This window comes from Malurus melanocephalus, unplaced genomic scaffold (genome assembly GCF_030028575.1).
Source record: "Malurus melanocephalus ecotype Western Australia unplaced genomic scaffold, MMel_1.1 scaffold_93, whole genome shotgun sequence".
NCBI classification, from domain to species: Eukaryota; Metazoa; Chordata; class Aves; order Passeriformes; family Maluridae; genus Malurus; species Malurus melanocephalus.
The window spans coordinates 68922-95846 of record NW_026623325.1 but is presented as its reverse complement, the minus strand read 5'-3'; the positions used below and the strand labels follow the sequence as shown (position 1 = coordinate 95846).

The 26925-nt window shown below is 38.8% G+C and overlaps 1 protein-coding gene across 1 annotated transcript in view; it reads right to left on the bottom strand.

Annotated features, from left to right (window-relative positions):
* The window catches only part of DDX10 (DEAD-box helicase 10), a 154204-nt gene that overhangs the window by 81211 nt on the left and 46068 nt on the right, over positions 1-26925 (bottom strand). Inside the window, exon 14 of the mRNA XM_057368471.1 lies at positions 25284-25755. Within this exon, the coding sequence (XP_057224454.1) occupies positions 25284-25755 (472 nt within the window). The remainder of the gene's footprint in view (positions 1-25283; positions 25756-26925) is intronic.

Below are 26925 nucleotides of genomic sequence, written 5' to 3'. Positions count from 1 at the left end.
TTGTTACTTGTTTCACCTTGTTATACACATTAGTAAAAACTGTTATTCCCTTTTACCCACATTCTTGCCTGAAAGCCCGTGATTTTCAAAGCTGTAAKAAWTCAGAGGGAAGGGGGTCATATCCACCACCCCAAGGGGCATCCCTGCCTTCACTGGCAAACACCTGTCTTTCAAACCAAGACACTGCCATACAAACTGTTCACCAGAAGTATGTGCACACATATTTGTGGGTATTCGTACACACATACTCATCTAATTTATACTCTGCTACGATCGAAGGAAATTGATACAGTAGATCAGAGGCATTTTGCACTGAATAGATATCAGTAATAGGAAGTAAAAAGTAGAGAGGACAAAAACAAAAAAAAATATGGATTGAAAAGTGGATCTTAAACTAAACCAAAAAAATTAGACCATCAGCATTACTGTGTCTGATCATTCCTATCTATTATGTTTTGGTGGGCACACGAGAGCAGTCTCAGAGCACATGAAATGGGTTCAGTTTGGATAAAACAAGACTTTCATATGCCCTTAGGAGTGCACCTCACATGCTCAAACCGCCCATGGGCAGGAATGGACTGGATCAGCCCCCGAGCATAAAACGCCACCCGAGTGTGCTGTAAAGCTGGGGTTCACTGCAGATCCACTCTTACTGCATTACGCTACTTGCCTCTGCAGCAGCAGACACAGATTATTCTGCTGTTCCACTCTATCAGGAAGAAAGAAGACAACAGATTTCACAGATTTTTAATGTCTTGTCAGTTCATATGTCCCCACTTGTCTCCTCACAGTGCCAGCTTACTATACAGTCTTTTGCAGAACACAGCCCACCTACATGCTGTCACATATGGGAGAAAGTGCTAACATAGTGATCCATATTTTAGTGGAAACAATCATTTAAGGGTTGGAGACCACTGAAAGCATCACACAATATTTGCTAGCCAAATTCATGTACACACCAAAAAAAAACCTTGCAACAGCTGAARAAGTTTATTCTTCCAACCACAACACTAGTTCCCATGAAACTAATCTATTATCACTTGGTTCATCACAAAAKCCACCCCATGTACATTAATTAAGACTGCTGAAATATCTAACAGTGGATACCAAATAAAATAGGATCAGAGGGTTTTGCAGAACCAAAGACARTACATTAGAGGGAGGTCTTGGAGTGTCCTCTGTGGAGACATTCCAAACCCACSTGGATGTGTGGTTCCTGTATAACCTGCTCTAGATGACCCTCCCTTGGCACGGAGGTTGGACTAGATGATCTACAGAGATCCTTCCAACCCKAACAATTCTGTGATAAATKAAATACACTGGTGTTACTGGGGTGCYGTGTTAGAAAGGTTGGTAGTGATATACCTAGAATTAAGCAAASTATGTCAGGACATGCCCTTATTAGAYCTCAATTAAGCAGGTTCCTGACATGGTAGATAATTCCCAACAAAACAAAGCAATCCTGGAATAGGTAGAGAGCACACATGAATGCTCAAAAATGTTCTTAAGGACTGGAYGCTTAAAGATGACATTTTTCTTAATACAAAGAGAGAAGAGCATTTCAGGTTATAAAAATTACTGGTGTGTTTTTAATAGGCACAGTGTGCTTTGTCAAACTCCTACTCTTCCATTTATATTTTGCCTATATAAAATGTGTCATACAGTGAGAAAAAAATAATTCAAATTAAATATATTGAAGCTTAATCTAATCATACATGAACATCCTGTAATGGAGAACAGCCAGGCAAGCACTGGCTCCAGAATCTACTTACACAATATCACTCTGTCCTACACAATACATACTTCTGTTGAAGTCATGTATTCATTAAATGCACAGCAGTACTTTGTGTCCCTRTCAGTGACAATACTGGTCACTACTGACAACAGAAGGCACTAGTCCAGACATCTCTTAGCAGATTTCTTTCCCAGTGAATGGGGCCAACAGAAATATGCAGCAGCTGATGTTTCTTGCACAAGGGACACCCAAGAGGCCAAAGCACTTCGTGAGAGGGTTGAGGTGGCTCTCCACCAGCTCCCACAGCAAAGTGGGCTCACACCASTCCCTGTCTCCCCTGTCCCACACCATCTAAAGGGACTTGGCTTGCACAGATGATGGGGGGACCTACAAAGCCCACAGTGCACCCCTGCAGAAGACACCCAAATTTTATCTGCAGAGAAATACAAGGCAGAAATCAGCCAGGTAAGTCTCATTCCACACACAAGATGTGGGCAACTTTGACACCTCAGTACTGAAGCCAATGCTCACTCCCATTTTAAACTCAGAGGACCATCACCAATCAGTGTAAGGATTCAGAATAGAAATGGCACGTTTTCTGCTGTTGCTTCCAAGAAACCAAAACACAAAGTGTGTAGCCAACCTGCAAGCTGAATAAAACACTGCAGCTTCACATCAAGTCTTGACAAGAGAAAGATCCCTTGGCTTTCATACCATATATATGCACGTGTATGTATTTCAGTACTAATAATTTCCTCTTGACAAAACAAACAGCGAGAAGATAAAGAACCCATTTTTCTTTGAAATTCATTRAAAGCTCCAGACTGAAGAGGGAAAAACAAGAATGTGTACCAGAAGGTCCACAGTTTTTCCTTTGGTTTATCATCTTTTAAGTATCAGTAACTTCTATTCAAAACAATTGTCTTGTAATAAAATCACATTTTCATCAAATTAAGAAAAAAAAAAAGTTCCATTTTGTGCAGTTAAACTTCCAACTATTCAATTTAATACCAGCTAAGTTTTCAATATTAGTAAGTGGAAAAAGTCCCAGATTAAACACATATTATACTACTCAGGCAGCAACTGGCTTACAATGACAAAGGTTCGGGGGATGCAAACTAGTATTAGCTTTCAGGGGATGCAAACTAGTATTAGCTTTCATTTACACAAAAGGTTTTAGTGCTACTTCTTAAATAGATACATATAAACTGTCCCATTCATGTCTCTAGGTCCATTACTGGGGACAGGAAAAGGTTTAAAAATGAGAATAGCGTTTTAAGATGGTAGTTCTGAAGTCTGCAATGAACTTGAGGGTCTGGGAATTTCTCTAAAGACCTACCCTGGCTCTATAATTAAAATTCTGTAAAAATAAAGTAATCAGTTACAGGAATAGAGATTTCACTAGGTGCTCTGAGAATACAATCAAATCTGTGTGATTCTACATAGTAGCTCTAAGTAGCTCTCTACGACACTGAAGTACCACTTGAAAAACTCCTCGGAACAAATACAGCAACACTTTTTAAAAAAAGCACCATTTGCCTTCAAAGTTAAGCACMGTATAAGTCTCTTGACTTGGTTCTTAAGTTTGTTGACTCAACACAGGGGCAGGTAAGTGTTCTACAGAATCAACACACCACTGACCTGGTGTACCTGACTGGAAAATGCTTTGTTCTAATTGTTCTATGGAGTAAAGGAAATCGAAGCAGACTAAGTTACACTGTTTAAGATCAACAAAGGAAAGATTGACATAAGTAAAACAAAAAGCGTCTTCAGCCCTACGTTTTAATTATATAACATTCCTTCAAGTTAATGAGTAGGCAAGATTAACCTCACAGATTTCATTATGAGTACTTCAGGTTTTTCTAACCATCCTTCTACAGTCATGTGTGTCACTATGTGCTGTACAGAATAAGCAAAKCATTCCAGCTTGGTGCTGAAATCCACAAAATCTTAGGAAATCCTAAGAAAATACCCCCTTTTAAAAAAAAATCATTTGCATAAAAATATTTCAAAGCACTGTATTACAAAAGAATAATGATGTACAGGTATGMAGACTCTTTTTAAAAGTGTCAACATTTACCTTACAGATCTTTTTAATTAACCAGCTTCAAAACAATTTTTAAATTTAACTACTCCTTACTTAACCTCTTTGAAAGAGCAGAAATAATTTCTTTTGGTGTTTTCATAATGAAAAGCATGAGAAAAGACAACATTTTCTACTCTATTTTAGGGGCAGCCCAATATTCTAAAGGCTTTGGGGAGACTTTTTACTTTTTTTCTTGTTTTGTCTTTTTTTTTTAAGTATACATACCACCTCCCCCAGTCTCCTGAAGACAGCACACTATTAAGCCACAGGAAAAATGATAACCTGAATAATCAAAACTCTGGTCCCCAACTTTTAGCTCTACAATCTCAACTCCAGCACTTGCACCTGCATCTAAACCAGTATGCAAGCTGTCTGCACCAGTTTTAATTTCTACTCGAAACCGGGCATTAAGTCAAGAAAAATAGAGCAACTCTATAATCCTAAACCCACCCCCCGGCCCCAGAACCCTTCTGAAAACAGCAGTAATATTTGCTTTATTCCTGCATCCCTGCAATAGAGGAGAGGAAGGATTAAGCAACTCCAGAGCAAGCCTGTGTGTCAGGCTTGCCTAGTTTTTCTTATCAGACCCCTAATGACTGGGGACAGTGGTGTCTCAGCTTAGGACAGTTTGAGKTTGGCTGTGTTGCCTGCCACATTAGTGCCACAATAATGTACAAAGCAGTTCAATCATCAGCTTGAGAATTTTTGCAAAGTACAGCCATAYGGTTTTTGGCTTATCAAAGTTACTGCTTTACCCTGAAGTGCCAGAGCAGAAATCAGAAGCTGACTGTCAAGCATATGAAGCACCCAGCAGTGATGGCTGTGCTGCAACCTCATTGCACTGAACAGTAGATGCCTGGGAGTCCTGACTACATTTCTGAATGCTCCYGATACTTCTCAGTGTACACACCTGTCCATCGGAGTATTACCAATCTGCCACACAGCCACGTCAAAACAGAATCAAGAAGGAYCTCAAAAGATCATCTGGTCCAACCTCTAATGGGAAAGGGGGACAACATGACATTATCTAGCACACTGTCCAGCCTCATCTTGAAAACATCCAGCAGTGGGGGACATTGATCCAGGGATTGTTTGACCACCAAACAGATTGTTCCCAAAATACTCGCTTTTAAGAAGATTTTACATTGATACTGTGCAGCCCTGATAACTCCAGTAGAGATCAAGCAAGTGCTTAAAAGAATGACAGCCTTTATCCTAAAAACACTTCTATTTAAGACAACAGGCAAACCTTAGCTAGGCTGGCACAGTGGTAGAGTCTAGACCTCCTCCTGCTGAAAGAATTTCCATGCTGAAACCAAGGCAGTCTCAAATGACAAACTACAATGCTATTGACTGCATAGCAACATCTCATCAAAGCTGCTGGCTTTACTGGCACAGAACTGAAAACTTGCTGCAACAATAACCTGATGTATTAATTCTGGGCGTAAAAGCACAACATTTTCAAACCAGAGAGTACTCAACAAATACACATTGTACTTGCTAAAGATTTCTGTGACTCTTATGCAAATATTTCACAATGTGTGAAAAGACTAAAGATAATTATATTTGAATCATTACCACAAAGTCAATACCTACTATTAGTGTTCCACAATATCTTTCGAAAAAGCTTGCACTAATTTAAGTTTCAAGAAATAGTCAAAAGAAGTTATGCACACTTGCAAGCTGGATAAGCACTTAAAAAATATAATGGAATTTATCAATAAAACTATCCCCAAATGCCAAGTTCTCATTTTCCACGTGTCATTTTAATTACACAGCACTAATAAAATAATAGTCTCAAACCCTAGGAACACAATCCAGTGTTGACTTTGAATAGCACTTTGACTATTCTGTAAATTAAAATATGCTTTTTTAAGCTATGACAAATATTTATTTTAGAATAATGAAGGGGCCTAATACAGTACAAATCTTCTCTCTTTTCTTCTCTCTTTTCTTCTCTAGACCTCACCTTTCTACACCAGTCAACATTTTTGAAAACTATTTGTACCAAAAACCCTTTTACACACTTGTGTAAAGGGACAACAAAAACAGAACATTTGTTTCTGCAGTGTCCTAGACAAATGTTAAAGCCATATTTGGAGCCCATAYTGGCATTTCTGCTACCCAGGATACACTCATTTTCCATCTCAGAAAAAAGTGGGAGGATTTTGATACACTTATTTCATAACGGTGCTTATCAACAATAATTTCTACTTTTGGGAGACAGAATCACACTGAAACCYTGGCCAACCATACTACTGTTATCACCCTCTTGAATGGTAAGGTAACACAATGTGAGGACTTGTATAGGGGAAACCTAAATGAGGAACTAAAAACAATGCTATAAAGATTTAAAGAAAAGTTTACTTTTGTCTTTTCATATACTTTTACYAAATCAAGTTACTCTACAAGTCCCTTTTTAAATAGACAGCATGCAGAAGCTTTCTATTTTACAAGGATGATGTACTGTACTTTTTCCATCTGCCAATCCAAGAAACATCATAGACCACAAAAGCATTTTTTCCTCCACACAAATTTGAGTGGTTCCAATAAATGTTTGTTGTGAAATAGATTTAAACAAGCCAGTGCAAATAACATATGTTCAATTTCATTGTGATGCATTTTGGCTCGTTTCAAGCAGAAAAAACAAGCATTTGTATACTGTTAGCTTAAAACAGTCACATGGAATTTTTACTAAGCTCATCATTAATCTCTTTCCRCCTGCATTTAAATCGCTGAAATCACCTTATTCTTCAAGTAACAGCACTGGTATAGCTTATTTTTCCATTCACTCCAGACAACATATGAGACTATTTTCTGCATTCTGATTTCATTTCCTGATTTTGCTGTGGCATAGCCACAAACCATTCCACTTTTTCCTTTCACTGAAATCCTTTTCAACATCTATTTTGTAAATGGATCAACTGTCAGCACTGAAAACAGCATTAGAAATTATTGTTACTCCCCTTGAGAATACCACTTAATAGGCTTATGCAAATTATGTACCTTTTATTTACTGCCCTAGACAAACCTAAAGGGAACAGGTTGTCAGTAACAGCTTCACTCCCAAGTCACATGCTCAGCCCACTCATTAAGGGTGGCTGAACGCAGAACTTAGATTGTCATTCAAGAAGTAATAAAGGATCTCTTGGGACATATTGCCGAGACAAGTATACTCATGGAGTCTTTATAAATGACAAAATTACAAGTATTTTAAAACTTTTGGGTTATTTGAAATACATCTTCACATTCAAGTGAATAGAAGAAAATGCACCCATAGCTATTTCAACCTGACTGCTATCACAGCCATTGAGAAGCACTTCTGAGGTGAGAATAACCACATTTTTGATATCATTGTATGTTAGATATCACCTTTAAACTTTCCCATTGCAGATGCAAGTATCAATTCCATTTCAAAAGCAGGGGGCACAAGTCAGACGAGCTGAAAAAGGCTAAGATGCAAGTTCCAGGCACCAAGAATAAACACCCAAGAAAGTCTTGAGTTGTGCCTTTTGGGCACAGTTGATGCTGTTTAGAGAGAGGAGCTTACAAATTTCAAGCTACTCCCATACAAGCATACTTTGTTTGAGTGCTAAAGATTCTAGCAAAAGTCAGTGCACATGCAGCAGTCTGTCAGCCTCACCATTTAAACACCCATGTAAGGTCAGACTGGTTTTCTAATTTATTAATATTCCAGCTGCCAAGGTATTATTTCTATCTGCCAAATAAATTGCAGTGCTGCAGCCTGTGTCACAGAGATGATTTATGAACCTGATTTATAGAACCATAGAATCATTTAGATTGGAAAAGACCTTGAACATTGAATACAACCATTAACCTAGTATTACCAGATCCACCACTAAAACCATGCTCCCAAGCACCACATCTAGACGCCCCATGTATACCTCCAGGGATGGGGACTCATTTCCTTGAGCAGCCTGTTCCAATGCTTGACAAACATTTCTGGGAAAAAATTTTTTCCTAATAACCAATCAAAACCTCCACTGGTGCAATCTGAGGCCATTTCTTCTTGTCCTTGTCATTTGTGAGAAGAGACCGATCCCCACCCAGCTAACACCCTCCTTTCAGTTGTTGTAGAGAGTGACAAGGGCCCCCCTGAGCCTCCTTTCCTCCAGGCCAAACASCCCCAGCTCYCTCAGCTGCTCCTCACAGCACTTGTGCTCCAGACCCTTCCCCAGCTCCGCTGCCCTTCTCTGGACACGCTCCAGCCCCTCAATGTCTTTCCAGCACTGAGGGGCCCAGAACTGAACACAGGATTCGAGGTGTGGCCTCTCCAGTGCTGAGAACAGGGGGACGGTCACTGTCCTGGTCCTGCTGGCCACACCATGGCTGATACAGGCCAGGGTGCCATTGGCCTTCTGTCCTACTTTACATATTTTTCTGTCCATTTTACATATTTCATTCCAGACTTACATTACTTAATTTATAACCGTACTACTATTGTGCAAGACATGCATGAGGTTTTCACACAGTCACAGAATGACTTCAGTTGGAAAGGACCATCTAGTTCTGATACTCCTGCCACAGGCAGGAACACCTTTCTCAGAGTCCCACTCAGCCTGGCCTTGAACCCACCCAGGGATGAGGAAGCCACAACTTCTCTGGAAAACCTTTTCCAGTGCCCCACCATCCTCACAGTAAAGATTTTTTCTCCTAATATCTAACCTAACCCTACCTTCTTTCAGTTTGAATCCATTCCCCCTTGTCCTCTCACTACATGCTCTTGCAAATAGTCTCTCTCCAGCTTTCTTGCAGGCCCCCTTTCGGTACTAGAAGGCCACAATTTGGTCACCCCATGCCTCCTTCTCCAAGCTGAGCAATCCAAATTCTCTCAGCCTTTCCTTCCCTCTAATCATCTGTGAATGCACTTAGAGAAATAACCATTCAAGCATCACATACATTAAATACTTTGCAATAGGACTAGAATGATTTGCTAGACTGTTCTAGGCCATGCAGAAAGGTCTCTAACACTTCCTAAAGCAAATTTTCTCTCCTTCTCAGTTACCTTTTTCACCTCTGTGTCTACTTAAAAGAATTTAACCACCTTAACCCATGTATATCAATGCCTTTAAAACATGGAAAAAAGTAAAAAAAACCCCTTTTGTAGCTTCAAGAACAGAACAGTTCATCTCCCAAAAAAACATACTTTTTCAATACAGTACTTTGATGCACTCAGTTTGACAACAGCTGCGTGAAGAGTAAGGGATGCTGCTGTTGTCTCGGTGTTTCCTCATTCTGCGCTGAATAACCATTAAAAAAATAGTATTTTATGCACTTTCCCCCCAACCCCACACATAATCAAAAATTGCCTCTACAGCTGTCTGCATTCTTGCCATTCTGCCTACAGCAGCCAGCTGTCAAATCCGGGTCTGGGACAGCTGCCGCATGACTCTGACTACACAGCTGGGATTACAGTATTTCTTGATATGAAGCTCAAGAGTGAGTTTTTGGATATGGCTTTATGTTGTTGTTTGTTTGAAGATTCTTTCAACTGAAGTTTTAAGTGTTTTCATCAACAACCCATCTATTAGAATGACCTAATTAGTGCACACCCAGTATTTAGAAGTGCTGCCTGTTGTGTACGCAGCTAGCCACCAAAGCTTTCCAGTACAAGCCCATTCAGATCTTAGACTTCATTTATTCATTAACAATTTGGGGGTTTGCCAACTCAATATTARAAGTGACAGATGTTCACAAAGTAATGTCTAACAACTGCAGCAGCTTCTGATAAAACAGAAAAGAGGCTTTCACCGGCTTAACTGCCATTAGCATATCCAACACAAAGTAAGSAATACAATAAAAAGGTGAAGTATTAACAATTCACACATTTTAAATTAGCTCATGTCTCCAAAGAACTAAAGAATTCTAATTGCCACTGGTAACCTCCCATTTCTGTTTTCCTATCAGTGTGGTTTGGCTTCCTCTCTTCTACTATCCCTACATACTTTTTCTTTTATTATTACTGTATATGCCTTTTGGTTGAGCATTGCCTTMTCTGGAATTTGCCTAGAACAAAACAAAACCAGAAAAATCAAATCCCTTCCCTCCCTGTGAGTAATCAGAGCTCATGCTTAGCAACAGGTGATTTCTGCTGCTCCTGGTGCACAGTGGGCATCTGCAAAAGCTCCCGCTAGTAACCATAAACACATACACTCAAGGGAATCTTGCTGGTTGAATAACCCAAAAGGGGTTACTTGGTTTTCTTCAAGTCTAGCTACTCACTGCTACATATACCATATCCTCCACTTCTCAGTCTACACCTGAGGGTCAGCTRGATGGCTTATGTTACAATAAGAGTGGTTCAGTAACTCCTACTACTGTTCAGAAAGAACGGGAAACCTTTGCATTCAGCCTTGATTATACATGTAAATGAGTTCACTATGATACCAACCCATTCTCTCTCCTGAAAATCTGATGACCAACATTCAGACCAAATACAAGACTGGCAAAATAAACAGATTTATCTTTCTGCACAAAAAAAAACTGATGGGTGAGAAATTCTCTCTCCCATGTCAGCTAATTCCTGCATTTGTRGTAGTCAGCACTAACGAAAAGAAAAACAACATAAGGGAAGCAAGAAAGAAGGGAAAACAAAGTGAGGCACAACTCATGCAYGAAAGTAAGTTTATTCTATAACATCATAGGAAATATCATCAAAAGCAAAGACGACTGAGAGCGGTATATACCCTGACTCTGTAGCCTTTGCCAATTGCTTCTAAAACAGGGCATCTTCCAGGCAATCACAAAGCAAAACATGGAATAATTCCATGTTAAGAGTTGGTACTCCTAGCTGAGACTGTAAGAAATACCATAAAAACTACAATCTTAATCCTAAATCTCTTGCCACTTGCATTAGCAAAATGAATCCCATATAAAATGGGCTGAGTTCAGGAACCCAAAAGTGAGGTTTCTTACGAAAGATGCTGTAGAAAAATATTTGGGTAGCATCTTTTTTATGTACATACACACRTATATGAATTACATATATGTGCAATTAAACATACATAAATTTTTATTTTCTAGAATACAATGTACCTTTATACATTATATACATATATACTTCACATGTATGAATCATATGAGAGTTAAATATTTTATGTACATAAGAGAGAGGTTTAAGAAAACCCCAACCTGTAACACAACTTAAGTCATGCACCTGAATCCTGAGTGGYTGGTAGCTTGGTAAATCAGGAAATTAACTCAAGTGAAAAAAAAAAACAGAGTCAATTCTAATTCATCWCTGAGGTACTTGCTGACCTTATCCTTATTGAAAACTATAAATTTCAACTGTATTATCCTTGCAATTCTATTGAAACTCGAGAAGAATGCAATTTTATCAGACACAGTTTGACATTCAGATGTCACAGGCACCACAGCACAAACACTGAATTTCTATTTTGTATGAAGTCCTTTTAGGCAGTAGATATACATTCCAGCAAGATCCCAGGAAGGACAGCTGGAAAAGGCAGATGATAAATAGCCCTAAACTGCTCTTGTGGATAGATTTCAGCCCCTCGTCTGAACGTAGGAGAACAGCAGAAGTCTCTCAATACAGTCAATCTCATTTGTAAGTCACTGATTTAGGCAGGATRGAAAGGTTTCAGAGAACTCCAACGATGACACCTAGAGCTTTTCCTTGTTATAAACAAAAATAGTAAATAAAAAGGTAAGTTTAAAAAGGCCTGAATGAACTGTTCAAACTCACATAATGGGACCTAATGATCCCACACCACGACACCTAAGCTTTCACCTTCAACAGTTTTCCATCATTTTGCAAATGCAAAAACCCAGCTCACAAATACCAGACATTAAAGTACACAGAACTGCTCAATGAATTTTAAGTAACCTATGTGTAAACAAAAAAAATTGCTTTTACACAGCATAGAAATTGAGCTCGTAGAATTTCCTCAGAGTAAACAAACCAGATAGACGAAAACAAACAAGTTACAGCTTTATAGTTAGAAATAACCTGGTTTTCTCCCATCACCTGAAATGTCCTCAACCACTGTATAATCTGATGACTGAAGAACTTAAGTCATCATGCATTAATATCACCCAGAGCTATGCTTGTGAAAAAACTTCATGTCACCCCTATCCTAACAACTGGTTTGTTCTTAYGCTGACCCACCTCATTAAACATTCTCATGGTAAACCCTGGCCAGTGACTTCTGTAAAGACAGTACTGAGATCTGAGAACTTTGCACCGCTTTGCAAATATATTTACAGCTTCCAGCAACATATGGCACTTCTTGTGTGAATCACAAATGCCTACCCACCCCATTTCAAGGAAGATGAAATTCTAAGGGAGTTGATGAAAAGTGTAAGATAATTAAGAATAGGAAGTTTGKGTTCACTCCTGAAACAGATTTAGTAGTTGAGGCTTTTGGAAATCAAATACTATTTCACTGATTTTGTGACAACATTTTTTAGCCCAGTGTGCTGCTTTTGACTGGAGCAGAATTATTTTTTCCACAATAGCTATTATGTGGTTATTTTTGGATTTGTGCTGGAAACCGTGGGTAACACAGGTAAGTTTTAGTTACTGCTGAGCACCGTTTGCAGAGTTTGCAGTAAGGGCTTTCCTGCCTCTCACCCCACCCCACTAGTGATTGGGTTGAGGGTGCACAAGGAGCTGGGAGGGGAGAAAGCCAGGACAGCTGACCCCACGTGACCAAAGGGATATTCCAAACTACACAGCATCATGCTCAGCAAATAAAGTGAGTGACCAAGAAGGAAGAGGGACATCTGCAGTGATGACATTCCCAAGTCACTGTTATGTATGGCAGAGCATTGCTCTCCTTGRTTTGCTTTGTTTGCGTGTACAGCTTTTGCTTTACCTATTAACTGTCTTCTATCTCAACACAGGAGGTTTTTTCACTTTTACTCTTGTAGTTCTCTCCCCTATTCCACTGAGGTGGAGTGAGCAAATGGCTACATGGTGCTTAGCTGCCAGCTGGGGTTAAACCATAAAATCAATAACCCAGATTTAAAGGTTAGCATTGTTAATAGAAACATTAACCTCCCAAATGTGTACTGAACATCCGTATAAATTTATATTTAATCTTGATTAAAATACTTTAATGTAGATTTGAGCCTTTCTGCTGCAAAAATGAGAACAAATTTAGTTGGGAGTGTGTTTTAGAAGCACTGCATTGCTCAGATGAATAACAAGAACAGCTAATAATTCTTCAGTTGTAAAATCCTTAGACACAATTATATGTGCATAAAAATTGCTTTCACTGATTTTTTTTTATTCCACCTGGCTTCCTTATTACCTTCAGACTTCAGAGAGAGAGAGCAGCAGTACAAGCACTGTTCCTCCAGTTTAAACACTAAACTCCTTGCCATTAATACCATTTTATCTAAATGGGTGARTACCTTCAGAGTTACCACATAATCCATCAGGAATTATGTAGCAAAGTCACCTCTTCAGAAGAGGAGGAATGATGCACAGCTCCTACAGCATCCCACTCCTGCCTGCCACCACTTGCTACATCAGCTTGGTAGCCAACATCTTCAAGGAGCAGGAAACATGCCCTTGTCTAGATTGCTTCCTAAGGTCCAGACAGGCAGAAAATCATAACGTAAAATTAAATCTCTTCCAATGTACTCCACAACATTTTTTCAGCAGATATTACAGCCCAGAAGTTCAAATATCAGAGAATATACTGTGAGGCAAAGGAAATCAGAAATGCCAGAACTGACACATAGGCCAGGAATACATGTAGCTGAAGACCCACAGAAACAGCACCAGTGAGATCAGTTTTCAGCTACMTCAATTACCTCCTATCCCAACACCAGCACAGTGTGGGTGCCAGGACAGSTCTACCCATTTCAGCGACCACAGCACTCATGATATATTAAGCTGAGGATGTAACAGCCTAATTCAAAATACATTTTAACTATTATTCCATTAACTGAAGAAAAAAATGAAAACAATATGCCAACAACTTATATTTCAATGAGATGCTCACACTTGATAAAAGACTCAAGCTAAAATTACATTCCAATTCTTCAATGTTTTTCCACTAGAAGAATTTAATGTTTCTCATACCACTATTTACTGGTTAGTCTCTTTTCCATTTACCCAGTAAATATTCCATTATAACTGTCTTGGTTTTAATCACTAGCAACTATTCCACATTAGATCATTAAATGTTTTAGAAAAGTATTATTGCTCATAAGTGCTTTAAAAGTGTTCAAAGGAAAAATAAAATATGGATGTTATTTTTCCAAGCATAAAAGATTAGCAGTAACAGAGAAATTTCAAGATTGATTATCTTCAATGACCCACTGAAAAATTCATCTGTACTAAAAAGAATAAAATACTTCTTGAAAATGTAAGAAGTCAAAGTAATTTATKTTTTAAATTACCCATGTTAAAAAGGGATTGTGCAAGTAGAGCCACAAGAACAAAACTGGTTAATGAAAACATAATATTTCCTTGGCTTACAGTAAATGCTGATCTTGCCACCAAAGAGTGAAAAATTACCTGAAGATGTGGTACATCAATTTTTTCTCTTTCTTTTAAGACTTGCCTTGTTAAGATAATTATAATACTTGAACTAACAAGGAGCAGAAATTTAACTGAMGTTCACTCAGTCAAAATAAATAACCTTCAACTCCCACACCTAAAGAACTATGGGATGCCTTCCAAATTACTTTTGCTAACATTCAGCAACAAACTGTCCATAAACTAGAAGCTGCCTTAATTTGCTTTTGCACACTGCATTTTCAATTTATATCATGTCATTCACCTCCTCCATAACAGTATCACATTYGCCTCTCACATTCTTCTCTGTTCTAAAATAAAGTCTCTCTTGCAGGCCAAAGGAATATTTGCTGGAATATCTTTATTCTCCACTACTGTCCTCTCATTATGTCCCATTGTCTTTATTCTTCAATTCCATACCCATCTCTCCAATAAAACATGAACAAATGAGTCAAACCACTAAGAAAARGTAACTAGTAGTGGCAGATTGCACATTTTGAATCTTTTAATCTCTCCAGGTCTAAAAAGGATGACTTCTGAAAGGAGCACTTACACAAAATTCAATTTTTGCATTCAATACAGGAATGACTGAACACAATGTGGTTCTTACATCCATGGAAATCAAACCAGATGACCATGCCCTTTACATCTATAAAATGGAACTACTGCAGCACTAAAGAGCTGTAGAAAAAGAAACCCCATATTAGTAGAATAGTCAATTTTCAAAACTGTGGTAGTGAGCAACACACTAACACATGTTCAAAAATCAGTGCAAAAGAGGTAGCATAAATATTCATGAAACAAAATGTTAAGAGAGACAGGAACTTGTGGACAATAACCTAAGGGCTCCCCAAGGGTCAGGTTCAAAAGATGYATCATGGATTTGTCACATCCATAAAAACTACTGACTTTCAGCTCTGGTTTGTCACCTTTTTCTCCTTTATCCCTTCAATCCCCTCTTGACATCAGTACCAATAGCTTCTGTGACAGCTACTTACAAGGCTTTCCTTTACAATGCACTTTCTTCTTCAAACACTGTTTCTAAACTGGTCTAAGAGCKATATGTGCTAAGAACTCCCACTCAAAATTTGTGGCACAAAGCTGGAGATGAGTATTTCTTTTCAATCCACTGATCAAAATACACTTTGCATCAACACTTACTGACCTACCACAGACTATCATTGATAGCACCTCTTGATTTCTGCTACTGCCCTTTGTTTTCCTGTTACCACATCCTTCAGGCRCATAGCACACATCTAAATGTATTCCCAATGGTACACTCATTTTCAAAAAGTTGTATTGTTTTGTGACCAACATAAAAATGAACAGATGAACRAGAATCTATTTACACTTTTCAGACAACATTTTTGGAGAAACTACTGGCACAAAAGCTAGAGAAAGTAACAAATTAATATAACCCATAGCTGCTATATAAAATATAAAACCCCCTGGTATTTTGAGACTGTAACATTGTTCCACAAATKCAAATTAAAACCTCATGAAACAACGACTCAAAATTTTAACATTTTCCTGCAAATATGCTTCCCATTTACAAGTCTAGTGAGTTTCAAATTTGAACCTGAAGTGAAAAACTCAAGAAACATGACATGAGAAAATACCATGAAGACCTCTCTTGCAAATACAGTACTCATCCATGRGCCAGGGCATTTCAACTTGCATGGAACTCCGTGGAAGTTGTCCCCTTCCCATGCTCAAYCTCACACCATGTAGACATCACAGGAAATGACAGCAACAGTTCTTTCACAGAGGTGATGTAATTCTARGCATGCTAGTCTCAAAATACACAAACTGAGGAATTCCCCATTTCTGCAAGCCCACATCAGTGAGTTCCTGTGGTTGGAATATAACATATAACTTCAGCAGAACATGTGCCTGCTGCAGTACAAGCATGGCTGAAGTACATTTTGGTATTCAGTGCATCTTAATGCAAACAAGCCTCAGATGGAAAGGCTTAATGCAGCTCCTAATACACGTTTTAGTATCACCAGCTTCCCCCTCTATTCCCTGTCACTTCAAAAAAAACTTAAAAACTTAGGACTAACACTGGGGTTTGTGACCTCACCAGGACCCCTGCTCTGTAATCTGAAGCAGCCAAATGCAAAAGTATCGCCCAGAAGTACTGATACAAAGCTCAGACTATTTATTTACAGGGGAGGAATAGTGACTGCAAAAATAGTATTTTTCCCAGAAGTAAGAGGTATATACATTACATGTATATGCATACAGACTTATGGAGACAGAAACACATCCCATCATTTTATGCTCTGCAAGATGTGGTCTCTATTGCAAACCTGGTGGGAAGTTGCTGCCATTCAACTGGTGTTTTGTGATTCTCCCATTCTGACTCAGGTAAGTCAACAAAAACAAAACATCAACTATTATTAATTTTGCACAATGTGGAGGTTATGGAAACAAGAAAGGTACTATCAGCAACTCCAGTTTAAAATGAACAGTGTCAATACCAGCTACTATGTCAAAGAGATATTTTGTGTTCCCTTCTCACATCACTCATAGCAAAATCTGCATTGCACAAGTATCTCAGACACACTCCACTTCTACTCTGCTGGCAGGTAAAACTGATTTTAAAAACCACAATACTAGTRGTTACATGGCTTGACATTAGCTCTTCTTCTCCAGTAGCCTATGTGCACAATCTTCTCTGCAAGAAGCACAGCCAACATTACCACAGAAAAATACCACGAAAGACAACTTTAAAAACCATTTTGTTGTCTTGGTCACATAGGGGACAAATTTGAGGGAAATTATACTGCCATTTAGCTCMTCAAAAAGCTATCTGTGTCATTTCRTTTTCCCATGAGTTCTCCCACTCAAGGACACCCACCTGTACGCTTTTCTGAGGGACCTACTAACGCGCCCCATTTTTTTCAGGCATGTTTGCCAGCCATCTCACTTCTCAAGCACAACCCTGTTTCCTCACAGAGGTCCATACAGAATATATGGGCCATAAGGAGCAGGCAAAGCAGCTTATCTTGATCCAGTGAAGATCAGCTAGATGAAGATTTCTCACAAGAGGAACAAACACATATGTAAGCTCAGGCAAAGGAGAGAAACCACCCTGCACTGAAATAAGTGGAAARCTACCACAGGAACAGTGTCGTAATGAGGAACGAGAAGACCTCTAAGACTTCCCCACCAGGTTAGCCCAAAGACATTAATACTTAATTTTTTTTTACTGAAATAAAGCTAGAGGCTGCAGTCTTAATTATTTTAATTTCCTTTCACTGATTCAAAGTCATGTTCCTTTCAGAGAATTTTACCCCCAGAGGATGCACCTGCTGCTCCAAAATGGGGAGCTGAGAGACCAGGCTGCAGAAGGTGAGAGACTCCRTTCCAGTTGGGATGCCAACAGTACAAGTCCTCACCGCTGGGATAAACCACAGGCTCATGGAAACATGGAATACCGTTCCATTAAACCAACCAAGCAGATTTCCTGTGATCACTGACCCATCTCCTGGCCAGTCAGCAGGCTGCTATTCCAAAATAGCATACACATTTTCCCTTTTTAAAACAGCCAATGAATTATGATCTGCAGAATGTTAGTGATACTATAATGAATTACCCCAGGACTCACTTTGGCTAACAGCTGATGAATCACTACTAAAGCCACAAATTTTATTTTCAAATTAACAAACTATTCCATCTGAAAATTACATAGCTGAGACACAAATTTAGAAATGTGCCTCGAAATATTGTTTAAAATGTGCATGGGTAGTTTGTTAAGCAATGCTTACAGATGCTTGTATCCGAGAAGACAATAAAGAATAATTCTCATAATTTTAAGTGTGCTCTTTAGAAGAGTCCAGATTAATACTTKATAGTTGGTCTGCATTAYTGCTATTTGAGGAAGCAGCATTTCCTTTTAAAATTAGTGTTGTATAATTTCTAGTAGTATTTCACAATTTTAGCATTCAATGTCTAGAGCACTTATCCAAAATKATGTCATAGTTATAAATATTTCCAAAGCCATCATTCAGCAACCACTCAGGGACTAACGATTTTAAAGGAAAYGGTGACATTTTAATAATTTACAAATCATACACATTTCGAGAATATTGATTAAAACTCAGCAGTTTTAATGCAGAGTATTTTGCTCATTCACCCTCATCTATGCAACTGCTGCAATATATTAAACAAGGCTATAAATCAGAGAAAAAGAACAATTAAAACTGAGAGTATTACTGCAGGCTTGAGTAACCTACTAGAAATAYTAAATTAATAAGATTTTAGGGAATTATTTCAAGTCATACGGTACTCTAATATTTCTTGACATACAAGACCACACATCTCTCGGTCAGTCATTCTGGTCTACTCAATGGCGAGACAAAGCACATGCCTGAATTTGCACCAGATGCTGAAACCTGAGCATGCAAGCAACAGTCCAGCCTGCTCAGAGCACTCTGTACAGCACAAACCATCGTGACCAGAAAGATTACAGAATCACAGAATTTGCTGAGTTGGAAAGGACCCTCAAGGATCAGAGTCCAACTCCTCTCCTTGCACAGCACATCCCAAGAGAATTSTCCAAACACTTCTTGAACTCTGTCAGGCTTGGTGCTGTGACCACTTCCCTGGGGAGCCTGTGCCAGTGCCCAGCCACCCTCTGGGTGAAGAACCTTTTCCTAATATATAAACTAAACTCCCCCTAACACAGATTTCCTCGGGTCCTGTCACTGCTCACCACAGAGAAGAGATCAGTGCCTGCCCCTCTTCTTCCCCTCAMAAGGAAGCTGYRGACTGCAAAGAGATCTCCCTTCAGTTTCCTCCAGGCTGAACACTCYRAGTGACCTCAGCCATTYCTCATTCAGCTTCCCCTCAAGGCATTTCACCATCTTTGTTGCCCTCCTTTGGACACTCTATAATTGCTTTATATCTTTCTTGTATTGTGGCACCCAAAACTGYCCCCAGCACTCGAGGTGAGGCTGCCCCAGGTCAGAGTAGAGCGGGACAATCCCCTCCCTTGTCCKGCTGCCAATGCTGTGYCTGATGCCCCCCAGGACACGCTTGGCCCTCCTGGCTGCCAGGGCACTGCTGGCTCATGTTCAACTTGTCATCAACCAGGACCCCCAGGTCCCTTTCCCCAGCACTGCTCTCCAGMATCTCACTCCCCAGTCAGTCMATACATCCAGGGTTGCCCCATCCAAGGTGCAGAATCCAGCAATTTCCCTTCTTGAACTTGATATGGTGATTGCCCAGTCCTGTAATTTGTCCAGGTCTGTCTGCAAGGCCTCCCTCCCTTTGAGTGAATCAATAGCTCCTCAGAGTTTCAAACCAACTCGGGGCATAACTAGCTTAGTATCCCTTCCAGTCCAGGTTCAAAACTCAGATGGTTAAATAAGAATTTCAAAGTACTTCAGTGAAGACAGCCACAGGAASACGCTACCAAAAAGCCTCCCCTCCTCAGAACAGTAAATGATGTAGCACTTCAGCAGGTCTCACAGAGCTATGGATCTGAAGTTTCATGTAGGTAATGGGTATTTACAAGGGACTGCCTGAAAAGCCTCTGTTGTAGAGTTTAATGTAGCAAGCAAGTCATGAATGTTCTACTCAAAAATAGTAGAGCCAGCAGAATGAACTTTTCTGCAAATYCAAAAAGCAAAAGTTGTCCAAGAACACAAGGAAATGGTTTTGATCTGTCCTTTTCATAGCTCACAGAAGCACTCCCGTATAACAAGAATTTTAAAACCACATTGAACATAAAGCAGGACATCATTAATGTCTTTAAAAAACGAGTTTTAGTTGTATTGAAGTTACTGAAACTTCATTGAAAGGGTATGTAATTTCTTCAAAATTTTCCACTTACTTTGCAGAACGCATGCTGCGGTGGCTGCTCTGCATAAAGAGGCTTGAGGTACTGTCAGCAGGTTTCATCTCCATTCATGGCTGATAATTTTTCAGAGCACTGGAACCTTGAAGATTTCAGCTAATATCTACTTTGCTCGTATGCAAACATTTTGTTCTTCATATAAAATCCTCACTTGCTGTAATTCAACTGGAAATACATAAGCACCCTGTTACTAGGCTGAGAACTGAAAGGACTTATATTCTTTAGGAAGGAGATTTTATGGTACGTAATGCTTCACAGTATTGACTTTTATTTAACTTACAAATAAGTAACTTCTCTATTTTCTCTGCCAGACTGCTAGCTTTGCAGTATGTCTCCAAGGAATAATGCTCTCTTCAGAGCCAGCAGGCAGCTCAGAGCAGCTTTYTTCTCTTGGACACAACACACCGCTACAGCAGGAGTAAAGCAGGCAGCTACCCCTAAGGGAACTGCCACTACCAGAGCCAGCCAGCTTGTTTCCTTGCTTATTCCATSCTTTGGGTATTTTCTACCTTGCTATCCCCTGAAAAGCTTCAAGGAGATAAAGTCAACTGTTTAAAATATATTAATATGAAAGCATAAGAATAACAGCCAGTAAGAAGGGTGAAAAGAATGAGATGTTTCATGCCAAAAAACAAGCAGCATATAAACACAGGAGTGGCAAAAAGCTCCCTTGTAATATGTAACAGGAGGAAAGAAATCACACTCAGAAAGRAAAGACAATGTAAGAGAAGAAATTTAGACAAACCACATCTCTGAAAATTAATTTTGATTTCTGCAGAGTGTAACAGGCTTTCCTCTCATATGCCAGAAGAAAATTCCAGGCAACTAYGTCCTCATTAAATGATTAAAGTCCACCTTACAAGGAGCTACTATTTCTGCTTCTCGGTATAAACTTACCCATCATTGGTAATCAGGAAGACTTGCCTTGGTCTCTTCTTTCCTGCTTCTATCAATACGTACATATTYAGATCATTATATGTCAGTTTACCGTTTGTTTTACGTGTTTGAGAAGTTAAGAAAATTTCATTGTATGTAACAGGAATGGATTACAAGGCAAGCCAGGTAGCTGAGACAGCACCACAACATATAAAATCATTTCCTTCCATAGCCAAAATATTCAAACAGCAAGCTCTTCAAGAGCCCAGATTAACTCCAAGGAATCTGCAAGTACTATTCAAGGTAGCCCCAAGTATGCTTTTGCTTGTTAGAGTGTTCCAAGCAGCCCGAAAATGCACTTCAGAGTCCATAACACAAGGGATGGGGGAGCAGGGAGGAAGCCAGAGCAATCCTAAGAGCTCACAAATTAAATATTTTCCATACTTAAACAGAAAATTCAAGASCAGAAGAAAAGTCTGGTGGTAAGCGATATCTTTGAAACGTTGACTAAAATTAAAGTATAAACAAAACCATGAAAAAATATTACAGGTTTAATCTTAGTTCTYAAAATAAATAATGCTAGAAGTTGAACAAGTATAGCCTTTGAATTGCTAAATGTAAAAAGCAATTTCATAAAATTAGCATTAGAAACAAAGTTTGTAACCAGGGAGTACTTACAGACTTTGCAACATCAATACTGCTAATACTGTTAAATGCACTTTAAAAGAATAATTTCCATAATGTTAACACAACAGCTRAATACTGCCTATCTGCTAATGGCTCTATGCATATAGCTGACCTTCTTTTTATGAGTAAGAACACTGTACTCCTAAWTAAGCCCCATGAGTTATATCACCAGCTAAAAATCCTGACATATCTAAGCAAAATTCACAAATAGAGTAGTCACTGACTATCTCGTAAAAAATGAGCAAGGAAGCTCACAACAAAATTGCAGTATCTGCCAAGGCCTTTCACCTTATCCAAGGTTTCTTCTTTTATACAGCAATGCAGAGAACAGATTTTTCTTTCATATGAGTTGTCACAAAATGTGACAGAGACAGAGTACACATGCAGCCAAGGGACACACACCAAGAAAGGGAAAAGACTGAAATTGAGCCGCAAGTCCCCCTGTTATAAGAATTAACACTGGATGTGTCAMACTGCCCATCATGACCTACCTTCTACTGTTAGGCTGGGTACCCCATACATTCATCAAAAACAAACTGTTCTGCGAAAATCCTGCAAATCCCCTACTAGTCCATCATCAATTTAAATAACCCCTGCTCTTTTTGATCAGTCCCYTGCCCTTGGTACAAAGATGGATGAGCCAACGTCACCTGCAACCAAAGGTCAGGGCACTACAACATCACAGAGAATACTTAGAGCCAGCCTAACACCTCCTCTTGCTCCTTTTTCCATTGGAGGGACTAGGATAGAGACAAGGAGGAAGAAGCAATTGTGGCTCTAACAACAGCTATTCAAAAAAGTGAAACTGAACTTAATGTTCCCATTTACAAAAAATGTCCTGCAGCTCAATAATCACAGCAGGACTGCTTTGCTGTCAAGGAGAAGCCTAAAACAAGATGAGTGAAATTGCAAAATCAATTACACACATTAAAAGCATAAATGAAAACTGAATTCAATGTTTGTGGGCATATTCACAAACTCCCAATTAGATGACCACATACCAGTGTTTGCAAAGGACTCCTATCTTATTTAGCACACAGCACAGGTTTTTTAGAAAACCCTCCTAACTGATGCAGCTGAGTACACACTCTACATTCATACTCCTAGATACTGTGCATTATTTTATACTATTAATTAATGCACTGCCTTATCCTAGAAATGCAGCAAACTGGTTCCTGAGTCCTCCCTAGAAGGGCACTGAAACACACAGCAACAGGAAAAGTGAATTTACACTGCTCCATGCTTCTCAYACCCCAGAAAACTAATTATTTAAATATTAATGGATCCATCTTAATGCAATAATAATCACTTCACAATTTCTATCCAGAAAAATAAAGAAATGGGAAAAAATATAAAAACTGTTGCACATTAACTATTTTGTCTTTACATCCAGAAAATGAAGCACTGAGGTATGTGAAATAAAAAATGCACAATGCCTGAGTATTTTTATGTAATTTCTACTATGTTGCATTTCTATAACAAAACTTTAAACATTAATATGGTTAGTGATAGAAACCTTTATTCTCTTAGTCTTGCTAAAAATAGAATCCTTACATTTAAAGCATTYCACAATTTATCAGTAATTGTCACAGCATCATGTGGTACTAAATAATAAACCCCACACTACTGTATGCATTGATCAAGTTAAGCAAAGCATGCCCTGCATTTTGACTTTCTAAAAACCACTTATTTCACTACCACAGGCATTTCTGCAGGAGTTTATTTAAACACAATTTAAGTTCTTAATGATACAGATCTCGAAACTTTTCTTTTTGTTGTTCTCAGAAGAGCAACCAGATATTTTGTTATCATTCCCCCATGTACAGGAGCTGTTAGGTGATACAAGGTGTTCCCCACTTGCACACCAGACATGAACTACTAACCCTTACTGCAGTTTATCCACATCATATCACAGAAAATACTGTCCGAGTTGCCTGAACATAAACCAACTTATAAATGTTTAACGCTGGAAAACTCTTAAAAAGGTTTGCGACCAGTGTGGTTGCAAATTACTTTCTAAATCACTCACACATTTCGTAAAATTTCTTCTGTTCATTCTTTTACCTCAAACTTTCACCTTTTACCATTTCCTGAACAAAACTTTGCAACATACACAATTTCATGCTGTTTTTATATTTCAGCATGCAAAATTGTGGAAGCAATAATAAAAACGTGAAAAGATTACTGTTTAAATAAGGCATAGATCTTTTGCTCCACTTTGTTTTTAAAACACAAAGTTCTTTTCTACATGAAACTGAAATTGATTAATAAATATAAATGACAGCCAGGCAGTGGCCATGCCTGGGCAGAACCACTCAGGCTCAGAACAACAGGAACAGAAAGTTAATCGTTTCCACAGTTCTCAGACGAGATTGTAACCTYTGTCAGCCTCCTCACAGCAGAGAGGAGACCACAGGCAGAAATCAGATTACTATGCAACTGCTCATCTTTGACAAAGATAGCTGATAAAACTAGTTCATGCRCTTCACCACATACTAAGGGAAGACACTTATTAATGCAGCTAGTGGGTTAATTWGCTTCAAGGTCATCGTAAGCACCCTGTGTTGAGTAACAGCCCAGAAAAAGAAAGATTTAAAATACCAGTTGGAAAAATAAATACTTTGCTTAACAGGAGGCTTCCCTTGAATGCATGTAAGTTCAGAAAAACAYGTTGCCAAACCAGATGGCTATTTTGCTTTTATCTTTTTACTACAGGAATACAGTTGGCTAGATAGCAAAGGAGACAAAAAAAACCCCCCACAATATGCACATACCAAATAATCTGCTTTATAGAAATAATAAATTAAAAAAAAAAAACCTTACTATAACACTGTATTTACAGATTWAAAGAAAGAAGTATTTCTCAGAACACCAAGGACAAAGAAATCTAAATTATAAAGCAATTCATCAAAGAAATGAAATATTTACACAAATACTTTCAATAAACCTTTGTAACCATGCTTTMTAAGAAACGTGCACTTCTTCCCTCTCTTTGATACTGGCTCAATTCCTAATAGCAACAATACTGTTGAAAGTAAAAGTCATTGTTTGAAGGTTACATTCTTGTAAAGACCATTCTGCTACGATTTCTGTCAGGAAGTGGCTCATCCTGTACTGCAATTCGTTTCCCAGTGCTATAAACTGCAGTTCAGCATCAAAATTATGACTGAAAGTGGCAGTTATTCAGAGAGGTACAAGCAAATCAGGAAGTGATAAGAATTAAAACTGTCAAAATTTCCCAGGTTTTCGAGTCACATTACTCATAAATGAAGGCAATTACAAGGATATTCATTATGCAAGTAAGACTACTTTATGTTAACTGCATGAAATGATAAAAGCCAAGTCACACCATTTATCTTTTGGGAGTATTTATGACCTCTGATACGTATGCACAACACGTCTGACTTCAAGTGTGTATCYGGCTAAGAGCAGAATTTCCACTTTTCCTCTCCGCCTTCCTTGGAGCATGACCAATAAAAAATGATTAAGATTCATRAGCCTTACTATAAAGCGCACTTACCGGAGCTGGAGTATCTTTAGCCTCCACACCAAAGACATCCCGTTGTTTCACTGTCAGCAAATCAAGTCCTTCAGTGTCATTTTCATCATCATCGTCATCATCRTCTTCAAAGAACTGCATGGAGTCTGAGTCTGGTACCCTGTTAGGTACAAGAACTTCTTTTTCCTCCTCCTCAGACAGCTTTTTCAAKTCATCCTCAAACTCATCACTCTCCTCAGCACTTCCACCAGCAGCAGAACATTCCTCARCTTCTTTTCTTCTCTGCTTTTCCTTTGTTTTGTTAACAGATGTTTTGCCACTGAAATTAGTTCCATGTTTCTCCTCTCTTTCCTCATTTACCAGGGTGCGGGTATTTTCATTTTGCTCTGTCTCCTCCAYGTGGTCTGTCCCATTGGCTGTGTCATTCGCACACAGCTGTTTCCGAACTCTCTGAAGAAATCTCACACGAGGTGCCATTGCAAGACCAAGTGATCTAAAGCAGGGAATTAAACAAATAAAGTAATTTTAAAGGTAGATACACAACATTTGACAAAATTAGAAGCCCTCACTGATGGCTCAATTGATGCAATTTCAGTTACGATCATTCATAGAGATACATTTTGATTAACACATTTAGAAAATACTAGCATTAAAAATACAAGTGAACATTGGAAGAGGAAGCAAAATGAAAAAACTGAGAACTCTCAAGACTTACAAGCCTCCCAGGTAGGAAAGCAAACAAAGAAGCTGCAAAGCTGTAGACAAGAGCCAATCAATTATCWGTGATTCACAGTAAAACATGGTGGAAGAAACATCAATGTAATTTGGTATTGAAAATACATGGATTTCGTGTCAAGGACTGAGATAGCACTGATCTGTCAAGCGTCCTTCACCACTGGAAGTACACCTAGAACATTATCCCCCTTGACCTCTCAGTGACTGAGAGATCAGGAGAACAAACACATTATGGATGAGTGACTAACTGCAGAAAAACCTAGGGGAGAGAAATCTCTCCCTTAAAAGGAGTTTCACTGCTTCTATCTCCCTCCAGCAAGGCTTTACCTTTACATGACACATGTAAATAACAGTGCCAGCAAAGCTATTATTTCAGCCAGTTTTTCATGACAATTCAAAGTTAAACCAATAGTCATTACACGAAGGGACAAAAATTGTAGAAAAAGCAAATATTGTGTCTAGCAAATATTGTGTCTTGCAACAATACTGGAAAGCACTGAATGGGAACAAATATCCTGACTCCAACAGCCCACTTGACTTCACACGAAGTAAACTTTGTAATTGCCCACTGTTATTACACCTGATCCTGTCAAATCCAAATTTTACAAAAAGCAACTCTTTCAGAGTTAGTTTGCATTCTCATTAGGWGAATAAAAAATGTGATGGAGACACCGATACTGTGCAAGGAACACACAGAGACCACAACTACATCCAAAAACCCACAATACAGAACTGAAAGTAGTTATTGGTGCTTGTACATACACATAATAAAGGAATAAAGGATTAACCAACTACCTTGCCTACAAATACACACAGGCACCCACACCTGTAAAAGACCAGCCTCCTTCAATTCAGATTATTCACAGCTATACACCTCCTCTCCCCTCTCCTCCCCTTCTCTCCCCTCTCCTCTCCTCTCCTCCCCTTC